The 17149-nt window shown below is 52.2% G+C and overlaps 2 protein-coding genes across 3 annotated transcripts; one reads left to right on the forward strand and one right to left on the reverse strand.

Moving 5' to 3' along the window:
• The first annotated feature begins 911 nt into the window (after positions 1-911).
• On the forward strand, positions 912-10591 carry YBX1 (Y-box binding protein 1). Of its 2 annotated transcripts, none has more exons than XM_054179459.1 (8): positions 912-1232; positions 1594-1657; positions 5289-5322; positions 7222-7311; positions 7503-7805; positions 8180-8262; positions 8359-8635; positions 10222-10591. In XM_054179459.1, the coding sequence occupies exons 1-7, from the start codon at positions 1076-1078 to the stop codon at positions 8603-8605; spliced, it is 978 nt and encodes a 325-aa protein (XP_054035434.1). In that variant the 5' UTR covers positions 912-1075; the 3' UTR covers positions 8606-8635; positions 10222-10591. The 2 variants fall into 2 exon arrangements, with proteins under 2 accessions (XP_054035434.1, XP_054035435.1); XM_054179460.1 differs by having other exon boundaries at positions 913-1232; positions 8371-8635.
• A 2245-nt stretch (positions 10592-12836) lies between these two features.
• Positions 12837-15827, reverse strand: LOC104305523 (claudin-16). Its single transcript, XM_054179464.1, has 5 exons — positions 15642-15827; positions 14815-14917; positions 13803-13967; positions 13477-13668; positions 12837-12928 (listed from the first exon to the last, which is right to left on the reverse strand). Exons 1-5 carry the CDS (start codon positions 15825-15827, stop codon positions 12837-12839), a joined length of 738 nt encoding a protein of 245 aa, XP_054035439.1.
• Between the last annotated feature and the right edge of the window lie 1322 nt (positions 15828-17149).

Genomic DNA, 17149 nt, shown 5'->3' on the forward strand with positions numbered 1-17149 from the left:
GTGACACTTTCCTGACTGCCTGGGGTTGCGGGGGGGAGCAGGGCTCAGGGAGTTGCCTCACACTCTCTCCATCCTTCTGGCAGAGAAGCTATGCTGAGAAGGAAAGATGGCAAGGCAAGAAGGCTAATTAAAGACAAGACTTTGAAGAGACCTCACACCCAGGTCTGCAGCCTGCATTGCCCATGCAGTGCACCTGCACCATGGAAGCCCGTCATCGTGTCGCAGTTGTGTAGGTGCAGCCCAGACCTCTTTCCCCTCCTCACCAGGAGGCACAGGGCTCAGGACCTCTGCCTACCCTGGGCTGGGAGTAAGACGAGGCTGAGCTGCTCCCCAGGAGGGGTCAGACTGGGCCACCGGCAGCCGCGGAGGGAGTTAGGCCAGCTCCCCAGGAAGTTCAAGGCAGTGTTTTAATTGCTGGTTATGGCGTTGGAACCGAGTCCTCCGAGTCTCCAGCTCCGTCATTCCCCACCCTTCATTAACGCTTCGTGAAGCGCTTGAGCTGCCCCCCTCCCCTCTCCCCGTGTTTTTAAAGGGAGGGGGAAAGCTGGCGGGGCGGTCGTTGTGTCGACTGCCGGTAACGACAGGTAACGGAGCAGCCGCTGCCACATGGCCCCGCGCATTTCCCCGGCCAGGCCCGTTGGGGGTGGGAACGGCGGCGGCGGCCAACCAGAGCGTGGGGGCGGAGACTTCGGAGAGACCGGTGAGAAAAGCGAGCCTGGCAGCGGCGGCCGGAGTAGCCAATGGGCGCGCGTGACTGCGGAGAGACAGGTGCCACCACCAATAGAAGCCCGATAGGGGGCGGTGGCCGCGCGGTGAAAAGCCAATGGGCTCTCCAGGCGTTTAACGGGCGGTTCGGGAGGCGAATAGCGTAGCTCGCGGGCGGGGCGCGCGGGGTGGCTAGCCGGTGCGGGCCGCCATTGTGGCCAGTTCGATCGGTATCAGGAGCGGAGAGCGGAGCTCAGCGAGCCCGGAACAGGGAGCAGCCCCCCCACGGCCGGCCTCAGTCACCATCACACCGCGGGAGGCGGCGCAAACAGCCAGTCACCACCACCGTCCGCACCGAACAGCCGCCGCCATGAGCAGCGAGGCCGAGACCCAGCCGCCCGCCGCCCCCGTCCCCGCGGCGGCCCCCGCCGCCCCCGCCGACTCTAAGCCTAACGGCGGCACCGGGAACGGGAGCAGCGGCTTGGCCTCGGCGGCGCCTCCCGCCGGCGGGGACAAGAAGGTCATCGGTGAGGGGAAGGGCGGGGGCCGGGCTGCGGGAATCGGGGCGGGGGGGAACGTCCGTGGCGGTTGGGAGGCCTCGGCGGCGGTGCGAGACCCCCCACCTCCTCCAAGCGCCATCGCGGAGGGGCGGCGCGAGCTCCCCCTCACTGAGGGGCGGCGCGCGCTACCTCCCGCCGGCGCGCGCCCCCTCGCTCGCGGCCATTGGGCGCTCTCCGCCGCCTCTTCCTCCTCCCGCGCGCGCCGCCGGGCCCCGCGTGTCGGCGGATGGGGGCGGGGCGGCTCAAAATGTCCGCCACGCGGGGCCTTTGTGTGCGCCGCCCCGCCACGTGCCGCACTGACGCCGCCGCCTCTCGCCCCTCTCCTCAGCAACGAAGGTTTTGGGAACAGTGAAATGGTTCAACGTGAGGAACGGTTACGGCTTCATCAACAGGTGAGGGCCCAGGGGGCGCCGGGGAGCGGGCGCAGGGGGAAGACGTTTGCTCGGGCCCTGCAGGCCTGGGGCCCGACGCAGAGCACGCTGCTGGGTGACGCGGGCTGCTGCGGGGCTTGAGGGCAGCAGGGACTTGGTGACACTTGGCAGGATATGCCGGTGTGTCCTGCCTCTGTCTCAGGAGGTCTCTTCCCGTTGTTTTGTTATTTGGTTGTCTTTTAGTGCTTGAGTCTTGGCGAAAGCCCTGCTCGCCTGATGGCTCTTTTGCGATGCCATACTTGCTACGTGATTTTTTTTTTTATGATGGCTTGAGTTTTGGGGTTGGATCGGTTGTTTGGTGTTTTTTTTTTTTAATCTCTTAAGGTTGTAAAAGTCTGCTGGCTGTTAGTGCACAAAGTATTTGTTTAAACTCCTGCGTGACGTTCAGTCACATCAGTGCAAGCAAAAATGGCTGTGAGCACTTGGTAATTACAAGCACACTCTCCTGAGGAAGCCCTGAAGGTATGGGGAACAGAGCAAAATTCACGTTTATACAGCGCACATTGAGTGTACAAAGGAGTCTCGAGAAGTACGTGCCTAAAAGATTCTTTTTATGGCAGTATTTCAAGGGAGAAAACACTTAAATGTTTGTGGAAACATCTTAAAGTTGGCCTATCAGTAAAGCTGTCCAGAGGTGGACAAGTCCTGGAGTTGTGCTGCAAACCAGTCTGGCAAAATGGATCATTGGGGTGCTTGTTAGTTCTGGAGGGCCTCTCCACAGGTTGCTTTGCAGAGGCCATAATCCAAAGCACTTTGCTCTTTACCTGCCTTGTACCTCACCCACAGTTTTCGAATTTGACTGATGAACCTCTCTTAAGGGAAGCAAGTGTAGACACTGGTGCTTCTAGTGGGGTTTTTATTTCATTTTAAATACTACTGCTTGTTAAAGACCATGTTACCTTAAAACCCAATGTTAAGGGTATGCCAAGCTTCTTAATTGGTTTTGTGCCAGCAGCTTTTAAGAACTTGACTCTGAGTCTGCAGTTTGCATTCTTTGTGCAGAATTGAGTGTTCAGTGTTGTGTAGTTGAGGTATGCTGTTAAGCTTTAGCTTTGCTGACTTTTGTAAAGGCATATAAAATCATGGGCCAGGAACTCTGCCTCCAGGGAAGGCTTTTTTTCCCCACTTCCTTTGCTAGTGGAAGTGCTCACTAGTGTGAGTCAAGGGAGGAAGCGACAGCAGCTAGTTAAGACATCCAATGGCTTTCCCAGCCATTCATTTGGCAGCTGCTTAATCCCTGAGGTTGCCATTTTTAATGAGAAACCCAGGATGATCTCGTCTTATCAGGAGATTAGAGCCACAGCCTGAGAGCCAAACTGGAGGACATTTCCTGAACTCTGGAATTGCTCTGGCTTGCTGTGAGGGAGACTTCACTGGAGCTCCTGCCCTTGGTTGTCTTTGCTTCAGCCAGGACTGTCTACAGCTAAAAATAGTTTGGGAATGAAAATGTAGTTTTGGTGTAGTTGCATGTTAACTTCAAGTGTTTCCTGTGGATTTTTAATGTTTGAAGGGCATTTCTGGTCTGAAATGCTGGATTGGAATTTGAGTGTCTGTCAGCTGTGTTTTGGAGTTATCAAAACAACAAATGAATGTGCAGGCTGATGACTTAGTCCTTGCCATAACTGCAGCCACACATTGATACCTGGCTTTGCCTTTAGTGCCCTGCTGGGCTGAACACTGGTGTTTCCTTAGTGTGTGCTTGTCTTCCTAGTAGTTTGTATTTTTATGATTTAGGTAGCTGAGGGGACAGATTTAGTGCACAAATGAGCTAAATGGCTTGTTAGGCCTTCAGAGCAGGGCTTTCTTTTGTAGCATTTCAAGTTTTCTTTGAGAAAATCATCACTTCCTGTTACTCTATCCAAGTGGCTGCACTCTTGATGCTTCTAGCTGTGCTTTTGCTGGAAAGCAGTGTCCAGACCATGTGGCAGGTGCTGAGGTTTAAAATCAACTAATGTATTTTTTTAATGAACTGTGTGTACCCCTTGAGCTCTGTGACAGTCAGTTGTTGATCTGAAACCCCATTGTCCTCTTCAATGGAAACCACATTTTCAGAAGGACTTTAGAACCAAGCATCTGATGATGTGAAGATGTTGGGCAGGAGTGCAGAGCATCTACACTTGCCACACATAGGCATTGTCCCTTCCTATCGCCATTTGTCAGAGTGAAGGAAGGTGCTGAGCACCTGTACCGAAACCTGTTAGTGCTAAGAGAGAGCCAAGAAGAATATTTTGGCTGAAGCTGTGCAGGGGCTTCTGGGTGCCTCACTGCGGAGCTTTGGAGGTAAGCAGCCTGGCGCTGATCAGCGTCGTTCTGCTTTGTGCTCTTTTGACTGCCTTTCTCCAGTAACCTCAGAGGCCTGTAGGCCTCAATTCCGTGAGGAAACGAGGTGCCTTGTTTCCACTGGTGCTGCCCCACAGAATCGCCATGGCTTGGATTAAGCTTTTGGCAAAGTCTTAGTTATTCTCGTGTTTTAAAGCCAGTGGTAAGGAAAACCTGGCTTTGTCTTCAAAGGAAAAAGTAGTTCTTTATTGTGTTACACATAGCTTTAAGTGTTCAAGTTCTGAGCCCATTTTCACACAGCCTTCCTTTGCAGTGTTTTTTAACCAGCCATTCTAAGAAATAAAAGTCACTTTATTACTGTTCAGAGTAAGGAAGCACTGCAGCAAGAATCACTGGACCTAGTGCAAGCTTCAAGGGATGACTTTGTTGTGAGTGGACAGCTTGGACACAGTTTCAGCTGTACCTTGTAATTGCAGAACAGAAACTTTGCTGACTTAAGTTGGTGCCGTATTGTGGCTGCAGCATGGTGTTGTGGAAGCTATATCATGTGGAGGGATGCTTTTGGATCTCTGTAGGTACAGGCCTGAGCTGTTTTATGTTTGTTGTGAGGAGGTAGACCCAAATCCTTTACAGTATCACTAAGGTTGGAAGAGACCTCAAAGATCGAGTCCAAGCTGTCACCACAGACCGCATGACTAGACCATGGCACCAGGTGCCACGTCCAATCCCCTCTTGAACACCTCCAGGGATGGTGACTCCACCACCTCCCTGAGCAGCACATTCCAATGACAAATGACTCTCTTGGTGAAGAACTTTCTCCTCACCTCGAGCCTAAACTTCCCCTGGCACAGCTTGTGCTGTACTCAAAATTACAGCGTGACTAAGCTGCCTTCAGTGGTCAGCTGGTGGTGTTGCTCCCTAAATGAAGACAACATCAAGGGTGAGAAGGTGTCTCTCTGGAGAGGTCACACAAGTGCCTGTTTTAGAGGTTTCCATAGCTGGTCTCCCACAGGAAATGCTACTAGGAATGATTGACTAGGCACTATCAGGTGTTTGATCTTCAAATGTAGATGTGAAAGAGAGGAGTGTGTGAGCAGCTGTTGCATGAAACTTCTGGACTCCTCTGTGCTCTGAACCTTGTGAGTGCTAACTCCTTACTTAAATAGTTAAGTCAGGGACTAGCTGAGAGTGGGTTGAGGGGGCTGATGCTTAGAGCTTGACAGATCTATGTTTTGACCCCACTCCAAAGAACTGATTTTATTAATTTACTGTGAATTTCACACATGAATTTAAATTTTCCATTGTCTTGCAGGAATGATACCAAGGAAGATGTGTTTGTCCATCAGGTAAGATTTCCCTGAAACTGAAGGTTAACACCTCTGAAACTTAATGTGCACGACCTGTGTAATGAGGATTGAAGCTGTGGAAGAGCCTTGTGTTCTCTAGAGCTGTTACTTGGACACAAACAACTGTTTCTCTCTACTGAGTTGCAACCTGCTTGTGGTGAGGGGTTGTATATCCTGGGGTATCTGTGAGGACATAGATATGATGAGTTGGGTGGGCTGGTGCTGATGTCTGCACGTATGCTCAGCTGGCTTGGAGATGCCTGCTGGAAGTCCAATTAAGCTGCTTGGTGGATTTGTGTAGTTGTTAAATGGAAATAAAGTGAAATGAGAAGCTTGCAGCAGGGGGAGAAATTACTTCTAACAGGGATGCAATGTCAGTGAAGGTTTTTTAGGCAAAACCTACATAATCTGTTGCTTAAGGCTTTCAGTGACAGTCTGCAAACACTTGAATAGGCATCTTGTCCATGTAACAGGTATGTGGACCTAGCTGTCAGGGACAATGGCATGGCTCTGGGAGCCAGCCCAGGGTGAGGCTGGGCCCTATTTCATGGGGCAGGTTGGCCTTAGCCCACACCTTTGACTTGCCAGCCTGTGGTCAGCAGCTTCCATGTCTCCTGTTGTGAAGCAACCCGCAAGGGGCTGCTTCACATTTTGGAGCCAATGCATTGTTTTGTTTCAAGTGAGGAGTATTCTGCTGGAAAAAATAACCCCTGGAAAGTGCTTTGACTTGAGTTTGACTTTGCCAGCTCTGTTCCTTGCTTGTGCCACGTCTGAGTTACCTGTAGGAGCACTTGTTTAGAAAAGGTTGTTAGTGATGGGCAGTGGAGAAAGGCCAAGTGACTCCACTGTGTGTGTCTGAGGCAATAATACATGACCTGAGCTAATGGTCAGACTGGACAGGTAAACGCTGTCTGTGTTTCTAACAGCAGAGTTTGGCAGTGATTTGTTTAATAGTTTTCACAATAAAACCAGTTTTAGGAGTCTAATCTGAAAGAAATCAGCTTGCTTTAGGAGTTACAGCTGTGTGTACTTTTTGCCATCCTCAACATCAAGCTCTCAGGAAGAGCTGTTGGACTCAGCTGCTGTTGTACAGGCTGAGATTCAGCTGAGATTTTGTTCAATTCAGATTCTGTTACTGGTATTCTATAAAATTGTTACACTTGCTTTACTGTTCAGTTGCAGTGTTTGGTAAGCAGAAAGTGGCTGAGTAGGAATTCAGCTCTCAAAAATACGGTCCACTGCTGAAGAGCAGAGAACATGCACTGCTTTCTGGTGATGTCCTTTTAACATGCAGATACAGAGGCTTGTCTGGTGCTGACACCCTGGGAGGTGATCTTTTGGTGTACAGTACACAGCTGAAGTGTGTCTGTGGTTCATTGGTCAATACTGTGGCCAAAGTGGTGGTGTTGGAAGCCTCAGAGGCAGAAATGTTAAATTTATTGCCCTGGCTGTATCTGTGTAGCTTGGGCTGTATCGGGTATGCTGGGTGTGTGGTTGGAAAGAGGGTTCTGTATCAGCACTTCAGAGGAACAGACAACTGCTGTGGGGGTGTTCAGTGCCAAATTGGTCGGCCGTGCTGTGGCCAGGCTGCGTGGCAGGGGTAGGTTGGTGGGTTGTGCCCAAACTACTTTATCAGCTTGCAAACAGTGTTCACAGATGTTTCCACTCAAAGCTGGTGCACATTTCAGATGGGCCAGGACTCCAGTAAGCAGGTACATTTTATGGCTTCCTGGCTTTTCACAGAGGTTTAATTGCTTTTTCAGGAGTCTAGGTCTTCCTCCTCGTAAGATAATAAATACTCAAGTTCCTTAATGCTTTTTAAAAGAAAAAGTCTTCAGTTATGCTAGGTGGTATTCTCATGCTGTGCCTGGAACTAATTCTGCAATTCTCTGTTGTTAGACTGCCATAAAGAAGAACAACCCCAGGAAGTACCTCCGCAGTGTAGGAGATGGCGAGACGGTGGAGTTTGATGTGGTTGAGGGAGAAAAGGTGAGGATGTCTCTGGGGGGCTGGGCTGTGCACGGAGCTGGGGCTGCAGGGTCTGCTGCCATGCCTGTGGTTTGAGTTGATGCCTACTGACAGCTATGGGGATGAATGGTTCTCCATTGCTTTGCAGTGTGCATGTACATGGTGACTGGGTGTTCGGCCCTGTTCTGCTGTAACTGTTTGGTGCTGTGCAGGGCGCGGAGGCAGCCAACGTTACAGGTCCTGGTGGAGTCCCAGTGCAAGGCAGCAAATACGCAGCAGACCGTAACCATTACAGACGATACCCGCGTCGCAGGGGTCCTCCACGCAACTACCAGCAGAACTATCAGAACAGTGAGAGTGGGGAAAAGAACGAAGGAGCAGAGAACATACCAGAAGGCCAAGCCCAGCAACGCCGTCCCTACCGCAGGCGGCGGTACCCACCTTACTATATGCGTAGGCCCTACGGGCGTCGACCACAATATTCCAACCCTCCCGTACAGGGAGAGATAGTGGAGGTAAGGTCTGCTTCAGCTGGCTGGCTGAGGAGCAGGGTGATGGGATGCAAGTTTTTGTAGCTACTTGGGATGGTTTAGGTAAGGTTTTACAGTAGGACAAAACAGCAGAGTGGATGTTGATAAACTGAAGGTCTTAATGTTACAGCTTTGAAAAAGGGAAAATGTTTGAATTTGTGTTGACTTCTCTGTGATTAACTGGCAAAACACATTGTGCCTTGTGTGTACCTGCTTCTGTGCACTGAGAGCACTGCCCACCTTCTACACCTGGAACTTCACCCACCCACCCCCATGTTCCTCCCAACTTGATGAGGTGTGTGGGGCATTTGTGGGCTTCTGCATGTGGTAGAGATAGTTTGTTGCCTTGTGTCTTCCAGGGTGCTGACAACCAGGGTGCAGGAGAACAAGGCAGACCAGTCAGGCAGAACATGTATCGAGGTTATAGACCACGGTTTCGCAGGTATGCTGCAGATCAGCTCTGTCTTTGTAAAACCTTGCCTTGTAGCAGCAGAGACAGAACATGGCGCTGGTCAGATGCTGCACTGTTAAAGCCTAGTTTGACTTTCAGGGGTCCTCCTCGTCAGAGACAGCCTAGGGAGGATGGGAACGAAGAAGATAAAGAGAATCAAGGGGATGAGACCCAAAGTCAGCAGCCACCTCAACGTCGGTACCGCCGTAACTTCAACTACCGACGCAGACGCCCAGAGAACCCTAAACCACAAGATGGCAAAGAGACGAAGGCAGCCGAACCAGCAGCTGAGAACACGTCCGCTCCCGAGGCCGAGCAGGGCGGGGCTGAGTAAACGCCGGCTTTACCATCGACCATCCTCCGGGTGCGTGCCCCGCCTGGCTGCTCCCTGTCCTGCACACGCTGGGGGCGCTCCTCGCTCCTGTGCTCACAGCACCGGTGGCACTCAGGGGCAGGCCTGTGCAGCTGAGCTGTGCAGGTGCTGATGGATTGGGACTGCAGGCTTTCTTGTTGCTGATGGAGTCTCTGTGTAGAGCACTGCTCATCTGAAAAGCAGTCAAGGCTCACAGCAGTCTGTGTTTACCCAGAAACGGTCGTTCCAGTGGTGCTGGTGTGGTGACGAGAGCAGCCAGGAGAAACAGGTCCTGTGGTTGTAGTTGGCTCTGTGAGCACCTGAGCTTTGAGTGCTCGGTCCTGAAGAGAAAGTGAGCAGCATTGAGACCTTTGGTGTTCACCCCTAGAAAGCTGATACAGAATTTGCAGGAGCCTATCAGTTTTTATCTAGCAAGTTTTTATTTAAACAAAGTACTGGAAGCAGTGGCAGAGATGGTTCTTTGCATGCAGTATCTTGGGTACCAGGGGCTGGAGTGTTGTGGTGCTGGTTGTAGCTGCCGCTTAGGGGGATGGTGTGAAGGGCAGTGTGAAAACCCTGCTTTTGTTGGGGGGTGGACTGGCTGTGACACAGCCTGTGTCTGGTGCTGTCTTCTGATGGCTAGTTTTGATCATCTGGGAGTGTTTTCACTGCCAGGACTCACTTGTTCTGCACTTTTCCTGGCCACCCCCCTTTTCTGTCCTTCCTCTCTCTGTGTCTCCACAACAGCATTCCTATACCATTCCTTGTGTCCTACTCATCCCTCATTGCCTGGAGGGCAGGCATACAGAAGGAAGCCATTAGGCTGTGGTGGTGATGTTAATGGAATGAGCAGGGAGCTGGGCATGGAGAGTTATCTTGGTGTGGGCAGTGGCCACAGACCTCCCCAAGCTGTGAGGATTCAATTCTTGGCTTGGGTGCTGCTGGATTTCTGGTGCAGGTGAATTACTTGATACCTCTCCAGGCTGCAGTGTCTTCTGTGTGCTGGATGCCAACCTTAGGTGTATCCTTAGTGGTTCACAACCACTGGGTGAATTGCTAATGCCATGGGCTTGAGGATGGCACTGTGTTGTCACTTGGTTGCTCTGTCTTGTCTGTTGATGGTATTGGAGAGGGATAAATTGTAGTTTCTGTGGTCTGGGCAGTGATGTTCCAAGGGCACACTGTGCTAGGCACAGGTAGAAATCTGCTCTGCAGCTGCCTTCTCAAGGTCTTCAGTTCTTGTGCCCAGCCAGGGCTGGCCTGGAATTCCCCTCTGCATCTGCAGAGCTTTGTGTACCCACAGAGCCTGTCAGAGCAGCACATCACATCACAGGCATCAGGGTTTGGAGGTGGGGGGGCTTGTGTTGAATTCGATGTCTTCTCTTTCTGGATGACTTTGCACTTCTGTGTTGATGGTGGCAGTTCTGGTCACAGATGGTAGGAGTCTGGTGGGCCGATTCGAGGTTGGTGTCAATCCAAGGTTGGTGTTCCTGGGTGTGTAGGAGAGGCAGAATTCCCCAGTGGGAAGTGGTGACTGCAGACAGTCAGGTTCCCCTCTCACACCTGCCTGATCATCCTTTGTTTTTTCCTTTTTTCAGTTTAGTCATCAAAGAAAAGACATAAGAAATGAAGAAGAAAACGAAATTCCAGCAATAAGAAATGAACAAAAGAATTGGAACTGAAGACCTTAAGTGCTTGCTTTTTGCTGTTGACCAGATTACTAGAACTCTCTGCATTGTCTATGCAGCATGGGGTTTTTATTATTTTTACCTAAAGAAGTCTCCTTTTGGAAACGATAAACACGTTTTTTAAAAGTCTGTTTTTTCTCAATATACCTTTAAAGGTTTTTAAATTGTTTCATATCTGGTCAAGTTGAGATTTTTAAGAACCTCATTTTTAATTTGTATGAAATATACACCTGATTTTTTCAAGTCAAACTGCAAGCATCTCTTATTAAAGGTCTTAAGGAGTTAACTTTGTGTGCTTGGTTGTTTTGAACCCACTTGTGTGTGGAAGGGGTTAATTCTAAAGGGCAGTGGCTGCTGTATTTCTGGCTGCAGGCTGTTGGGGGACTGACTGCAGCTGGGGTCAGTCTGGGCTCTCACAGGGGGAAGAGGGGGAGGTGCTGTTGTCCATCCAGTGCCTTCCCAAGAGCTCTGCTCAAACGTGTCCCCACAGGGATAGGGCCTCACAAACCTGAATGATGTGAGTGGGCTTGGGAAAAAAACAACCAGACCACATCCAACTCCCAGCCTGGCCACTGGCAGTGTGCTGAGATGCTTGGAACACAGCTGCAATGTCTTAGCAAGGGAGTGGCTGCAGAACTTCCTGGGGGTGTTGCTCCTGATGTGTGGGAAGGGGAGCTAGGGGTTGGGGGGAGCAGAAACCCTGGGAAATGCAGGTTCCCACCTGGGCTTGAACATGAGAGCAGCCTGGTGGCAGCCTTGGTTGTGCACAGGACTGGTTCAACCACCTCTGCAGGGCCACTCTGCTTCCAGACAGGTGTGGGAGAACCTGGAGCCTTCATGTGGTGAGAGGCTCCTTGTGTTCCTGCAGTGACCAGCCACAGCGCCTGCTGTCACACTAGGGGTGAAGGAACACAGAGCTGCACCTCACAGCAAAGCCAGTGAGAGCCAGTGGAGCTGCTCCACCAGCATCTGAGCTGTTTCCTCACCCCTGCTGGCACAGCCAGCAGCCCCCCAGTCTGTTGTGCTATGCTCTCCCAGCACCATTTACCAGTAAGAAGAGCACAGGTGAGTGGGACATGGTTTGGCAGCTTGTGAGAGCTTTCCTGCATGCAAGCTTTCTGTGCTTGTGTGGTGCAAATGCTACTTCTGTTCTGCCTTGTGCTCCAGTGGCAGCCTAGCAGCCACTGGACACACTGTGGGCTGGGGTTTGCTCACTGAAAACCTTGCATACTCCTGTCTGCCCATCCTCCAGGTGGCTCCATCCTTTGGACCACTGACAGCAAACCTCTGGTCCTGCAGCTTTAGTGATCAGAGTTCTTCATTATTTGGGTCCCTGGGGAAAAGTACTGGCCTTCCACACTTGGTAGTAATTTACTAAATGAGCCAGTGCTGATGACAGTGACAGGCTTGCTCCTGTGCTTCAGGACAGAGCAGCTGGCCAGGGCTGTTTCTGTATCGCACCCAAAGCAGGGAGCTGAGATTCGCTTCCATTCAGCTTCACTACAAATGATGCTCCTAGCCTTGCTTGGGGATGGATGGCTTGGGAGGACCCTACAGCTCCTCTGCTGTGTGTAGGTGTCTTGGATCCTGCCTAGGCTACCAAAGTGTTGCCCTGAGTCTCCTGCACCTTTTGTAGGATTGCACAATATTAGAGGTTGGAAGGGAAATGAAATCCAACCCCTCTGCCACAGCAGATTCACCTGGGGCAGGCCATACAGAAACACATCCAGGTGGGCTTTGAAAGTCCCCAGAGAAAGAGACTTGCTTCCAGGATCTGCTTGGGCCAGGGGCTTTGTCTGCTGCCTTTTGGTGCCACAAACCTCATTTTGGGGAGCTTCCCTGCAGGGGTGTGGTTTCTGCCTTTGGGTGAGAAGCAAGAGGTGAGTACAAGCAGTATGCAGTCGGTGCCTGCCGGCGGTGAGCCTGGACCCTGCTTTGTTTTCCTAATGGTTTGCAAGGTGAAAAATAATTCCCTTGGAAAACAGAGCTCCTGGGCTGTGTAGGCTGAAAACCCCAGCTTTGCAGGCAGAGCATCTCCATGCCTCACCTCCATGTGCTCAACCTACGTTGCTGCAGCGTTCTTCTGCCGATGCCTCCATGAGGCCATTAGTGAGTGTTGCAGGTTTCCCAGGCCCGCCTCCTGCTGCCGGGCTGCTGAGCTGGGGGGGGGTTCCGGCCGGGCCGCTGTGTGTGGCCAGGGCTGCCGGGCACGTGGAGTCAGTGTTGCTCCAGAAATCCTTTCTGTGAAACCCCTCCCATGTCAGAGACACTCCTTTGTCCTCAGTGTCCCAACAGCTTCCCCAGGGCACTTGGGGTGTCTTCAAGCAACACTTTTTCTGAAACCTGGCTCTAAGTGGGGGAAAAACACCCTCTGTGGGTGACTTCTGCAGCCCCTTAGCTTTTCTGCAGCCACTGATACTACAGCTGACACAGATCCCAGTTCAGGTAGTAGTGCTTTAATGGGGCCAGGCAGGGTGGAGAGAGTATCCAGCAGCAGGGCTGACTGTGGGGGGTGCTGCTGCCCGTCACACACGCGAGTCCATGGCGTACATCTGGCTGGTGGCTGTTCGGCCCTGGGGCTGTGCAAGCCTCTGGGGTTGCCATTGGCTGCTGGGATCTGCCAGAAAAGAGTTGGGGGTGTGCTGTGCCTGGCAGAGCAGGGGGGTTTGGGGGGTGCCACAGCAAGGGAACTCTGCAGGAGAGATGAACTCAGCCAGCCAGCACTATGGGGTTGACTTCCACCAGTGGGATCGGGCATCAGGGGTGGAGATGATGTCTGGTGAGGCATCACCTGCCCTGTGTCCCTGATGGTGGGGCCAGATTTTCACCAGTGTATTGTTAACAGCCACTGGCTCAGGCTTTGGCTGGTCACAGTGATACAGCTCCAACATGGCTACTGCTCTGAGTAGATATCAACGCTACTTCCAGGACCTCAGGGTCCCAAATTTCTATGCCACCTCCATGCCCTTAAAGGCCTTAGGGAGACATTACTCAGCCCAGTCCTGCCTAGTATGACCCAGCCTTCCCTGCCAAGGAGCAGAGGCCAGACACACAGGAGTTTCCTTGATCAAGCTGGACCCTCTGAGCTGGTTCTTCACCCCATGTACATTCTTGCAGGGCAAAAGTCTACTTAAGGTGGGATGGGGTGGGACAGGACAGACTGACCTGTACAGGAATGGAGGCAGCAAGTGAGCAGGATGGAAGCCACAAAGCAGCCTGTCGAGCCAGCCATCCCCAGCCAGCACGACCACCCAAAGTCATAATGGACGCCCAGGAATATGTTGCGTGACACCAGCATGGCCCTCTCCACATAGACATCTACTGCGTACCACACAGAGCCCACAAGACCCAGGACACCTAAGGAGGAATGAGGCTGGTTAAGAAAGAGCCACACAAGCCCTCCCAAGCTCCCCAAGATCCATCTGGGGATGCCCCTAGCTGCTGGCATTCCCCCCAGTCCCTATCAAACATGAACTCCCCCAGCCACGCACTGCCAAAGCCAAGGATGACACCAGCCCCATAGCACATCTTCAGTTTGAAACAAGGATCTTCCTTGAGGAACTTGATGCAGTCAAGCCCAAGAAGCAAGGTGACCAAAGCCAGGCCAGCCAGGAGGTCAGCTGTGATCAGCAAGGTCCGTGTCACCACAATCTTCACTAGGCAGAGAGGGGGGAAAAAAACAACAGGCTGAGGAATGGTCAGAGGAACTGGTCTCCCTGCTTCAGACTGCTGCTTGTGTGCTTGCTCACCATGGCTGCAGGAGATACCTACATTGAGACCCACCAACTCCATGCTTGCCACATGCCATATGCAAAGTGCTCCAGGACTTCACAAGCCTGCTTTTAGCCCACCTCAAGAAACCAAGCAGCTTAAGGTGCAGAAGTCAGCACACGTGGCATAGTCAGACCTTGCACAGACTGAGCAGAAGATGCTGCTGTCCATACTGGTTTTTTTTCTTCCAAGTTGTGCTGCTGGTGCTTTGAACAGCATGGAAAATCAGAGAGCTGGTGTGGGTCACACTACCTTGGAAAGCCTTTTCCCCAAAGCAGTCCCACTGAATGCACACTGGCACTTGGTTCCTTTCTCCCCAGCCCAAATCTGGCTTGTCCCATGTCATCACCTTATACAAGAGTTCTGTGCAGTGCCTGATGTGCCCTGTGCAGACCAGGACAAATATCTATGCCATGCTGTGACTCTGTAGGCTGAGGACTCAAGTCCTTGGCTGGTGGGAATGGTCCTCACCCCTGCATGCAGCATTGGTGGGGTTGCAAATCCCACCATGCAATGGGAGACAGAAGCTGCACCTGGGCACAGCTTCATGGTCTGTCTCCTGCTTGGCAGAGAAGGCTGAGCCATGGGTTGTTGAGCCATGCCAATGGGGGCAGGAGACCAAGAGAAGCCTGACCTGCATTGCTAACTACTGTGATGAGGATCATCTTGAAAAGCAAAGAGGGAAATTCAGCTATGAACTTCAAGAAATGCCTCTAGGCCATGCCAGCTCACCTGGATGGTCAGCCAGGATGGAGTCATACTGGTCACAGGTCCTTACCCCATCTTGCATGTTGGTGACACACTCCCTCCAAAGCCCCCGGCATTTGTGACTTACCTGGAAGCAGGAGAAAGGCAGGCAGGCAAAAAGCACCAAACCCCACCCCAGTTCCCCAGGAATACCCCAGCAGAGCAAATCTTCAGACTCTCCTCACTGCAGCTGGACATGTCCCTATGACTCTCTGCCCCAATTACATGAAGGATCTGGAGGTACTGGAAGGTGTCCAGAGAAGGGCCATGAGGATGAGCAGAGGGCTGGAGCTGCTCTGCTGTGAGGACAGACTGAGAGTTGGGGTTGTGCAGGCTGGAGAGAAGGCTCCCAGGAGACCTTCTTGTGGCCTTCCAGGTTCTGCAGGGGGCTCCAGGAAAGCTGGGGAGGGACTTTTGAGGGTGTCAGGGAGGGATAGGACTGGGGGGGGATGGAGCAGAACTAGAAATGAGTAGATTCAGATTGGATGTGAGGAAGAAGTTCTTCACCATGAGGGTGGTGAGACTGGCACAGGTTGCCCAGGGAGGTGGTGGAAGCCTCATCCCTGGAGGTGTTTAAGGCCAGGCTGGATGTGGCTGTGAGCAGCCTGCTTTGGTGTGAGGTGTCCCTGCCCATGGCAGGGGGGTTGGAACTGGAGGAACCAATTGAGGTCTGTTCTAACCCTGACAATTCTACTCACACCTTGCTCTCTGTCTCCTTCTGCTTCAGCACTTCTCACTCTTCCTAATCCTCCAGCTCAGGTAGAAAGCAGTGGATTTGTCCCATCATGTTCCCTTTCCAAGCCCATGGAGACATGGTGCAACCCCACGGATGTTGAGGCACACACCTCGCTCCCAGCTCCTAACCTTGAAGTTGCTCTGCTCACCTCCAAGCTGTCATCAGCGTTCACCATCCAGCAGTCGGTGCATGTGGCAAGGAGCAGGAAGAGGGCTGAGAGGAGAGCAAGACTGAAAGCCATCATCTGCAAGGCTGCACTCATGGGGTAACCTGCAAGGGCACAGAGACATCCTCCCACCTCAGCTCTGGCCACTTCCCAGATCCCTGACTCACAATGGACAAAGTGCAACCTTGGCCAGAGTGTCCCCTGGATCACTGTGAGTCATCTGGGCTCCATCTCATGGTCCTTATGCTGCCCAAATGCTCTGATACCCTTAGGCAAGGTTGGTGCACCAGGTTTGCCTGCAGACAAAGCCTATAGAATTCTTTGAGTAGAGGTGTGGGGCTCCTCTCTCACAAACAGACCATTGCTGTTGTTGAGCCAGTTACCATCCCACCTCAGAGCAGTGGACATCCTATCTCCGAAACCTGGACATGAAGGTCTCTTTGCTGTGGTTTCCAACCCAAGATGCTAAATATTTTACCAACTGCTGTGACAGCCCTCAGGGCAGAGGGGGTTTCCATAGTGGGTTAATTGATGGGACTGGGTGGGTCTCTGAGGTGCAGGGGTTAATTATTGTAGGGTCCTGACTCTTCACCATCACTGTGTTTGTGACCTTGAGCCAGATGCTTCCTGACATATGGCATGACACAGACTTCCCTGTGGGGTTGTGGTCCCCATATTCAGTGTGCAGCACCTCCCACCACATACCCTCTAGGGATGTTGCTGGGAGCAGAGCTACCACTCACCCCACTTCTGAGCATTTCCATCAGCTTTACTCATCACAGAATCCTGGAGTGGCTCAGGTTGGATAAGACCTCAGAGCTCATCTGCTCCGTCCTCCCCACCATGCACAAGGACACCTCTCAACCAGACTCAGCTGCTCAAGGCCTCACCCAATCTGGCCTTGAACGCCCCCACAGAGGAGGCAGTCACAGCCTCCCTGAGCAGAGTCTCACCACCTTCCTACTTACTTAAGAACTCAGCTCCAGTCTAAACCTGCTCTCCCTCAGCTTCAAACCATTCCCCCTAGTCCTCTCACACACCCACATGCAAAGTCCCTCTGCAGCCTGTAGGATCCCTTCAGGTATTGGCAGGCAGCTCTGAGGTCCCCCTGGAGCCTTTTCTTCTCCAGGCTGAACACCCCCAGCTGCCTCAGCCTGTCCCCATAGCAGAGCTGCTCCAGTGTACTCAGGGCAGCTTACTAGCAGCACAGTATTGCAGTATATTAGAGGTTGGAAGGGACCTCAGGTCCCTCAGGTCCAACTCCCCTGCCAAAGCAGGATCACTTAGGGTAGTCCACACAGGAATGCATCCTGGTAGGTTTTGAAAGGCTCTATAGAAGGAGACTCCACAGCCTCTTTGGGCAGCCTGCTCCAGGGCTCCAGCACCCTCACTGTAAAGAAGTTTCTCCTCATGTTGAG

This window comes from Dryobates pubescens, unplaced genomic scaffold (genome assembly GCF_014839835.1).
Source record: "Dryobates pubescens isolate bDryPub1 unplaced genomic scaffold, bDryPub1.pri scaffold_61_arrow_ctg1, whole genome shotgun sequence".
Classification (NCBI taxonomy): domain Eukaryota; kingdom Metazoa; phylum Chordata; class Aves; order Piciformes; family Picidae; genus Dryobates; species Dryobates pubescens.

Bases quoted from the DNA above. Each gene is read 5' to 3' on its own strand.
- YBX1 (XM_054179459.1), top strand. From the start codon at position 1,076: ATGAGCAGCGAGGCCGAGACCCAGCCGCCCGCCGCCCCCGTCCCCGCG. The intron at 1,233-1,593 runs GTGAGGGGAAGG...CCCTCTCCTCAG, and splicing joins CGGGGACAAGAAGGTCATCG to CAACGAAGGTTTTGGGAACA. The intron at 7,806-8,179 runs GTAAGGTCTGCT...TGTGTCTTCCAG, and splicing joins TACAGGGAGAGATAGTGGAG to GGTGCTGACAACCAGGGTGC.
- LOC104305523 (XM_054179464.1), bottom strand. From the start codon at position 15,827: ATGAGTGCAGCCTTGCAGATGATGGCTTTCAGTCTTGCTCTCCTCTCA. The intron at 14,918-15,641 runs GTCTCCATGGGC...TCCTGCTTCCAG, and splicing joins CATCCGTGGGGTTGCACCAT to GTAAGTCACAAATGCCGGGG. The intron at 12,929-13,476 runs GTCAGTCTGTCC...CTTTTCTGGCAG, and splicing joins CTGCCTCCATTCCTGTACAG to ATCCCAGCAGCCAATGGCAA.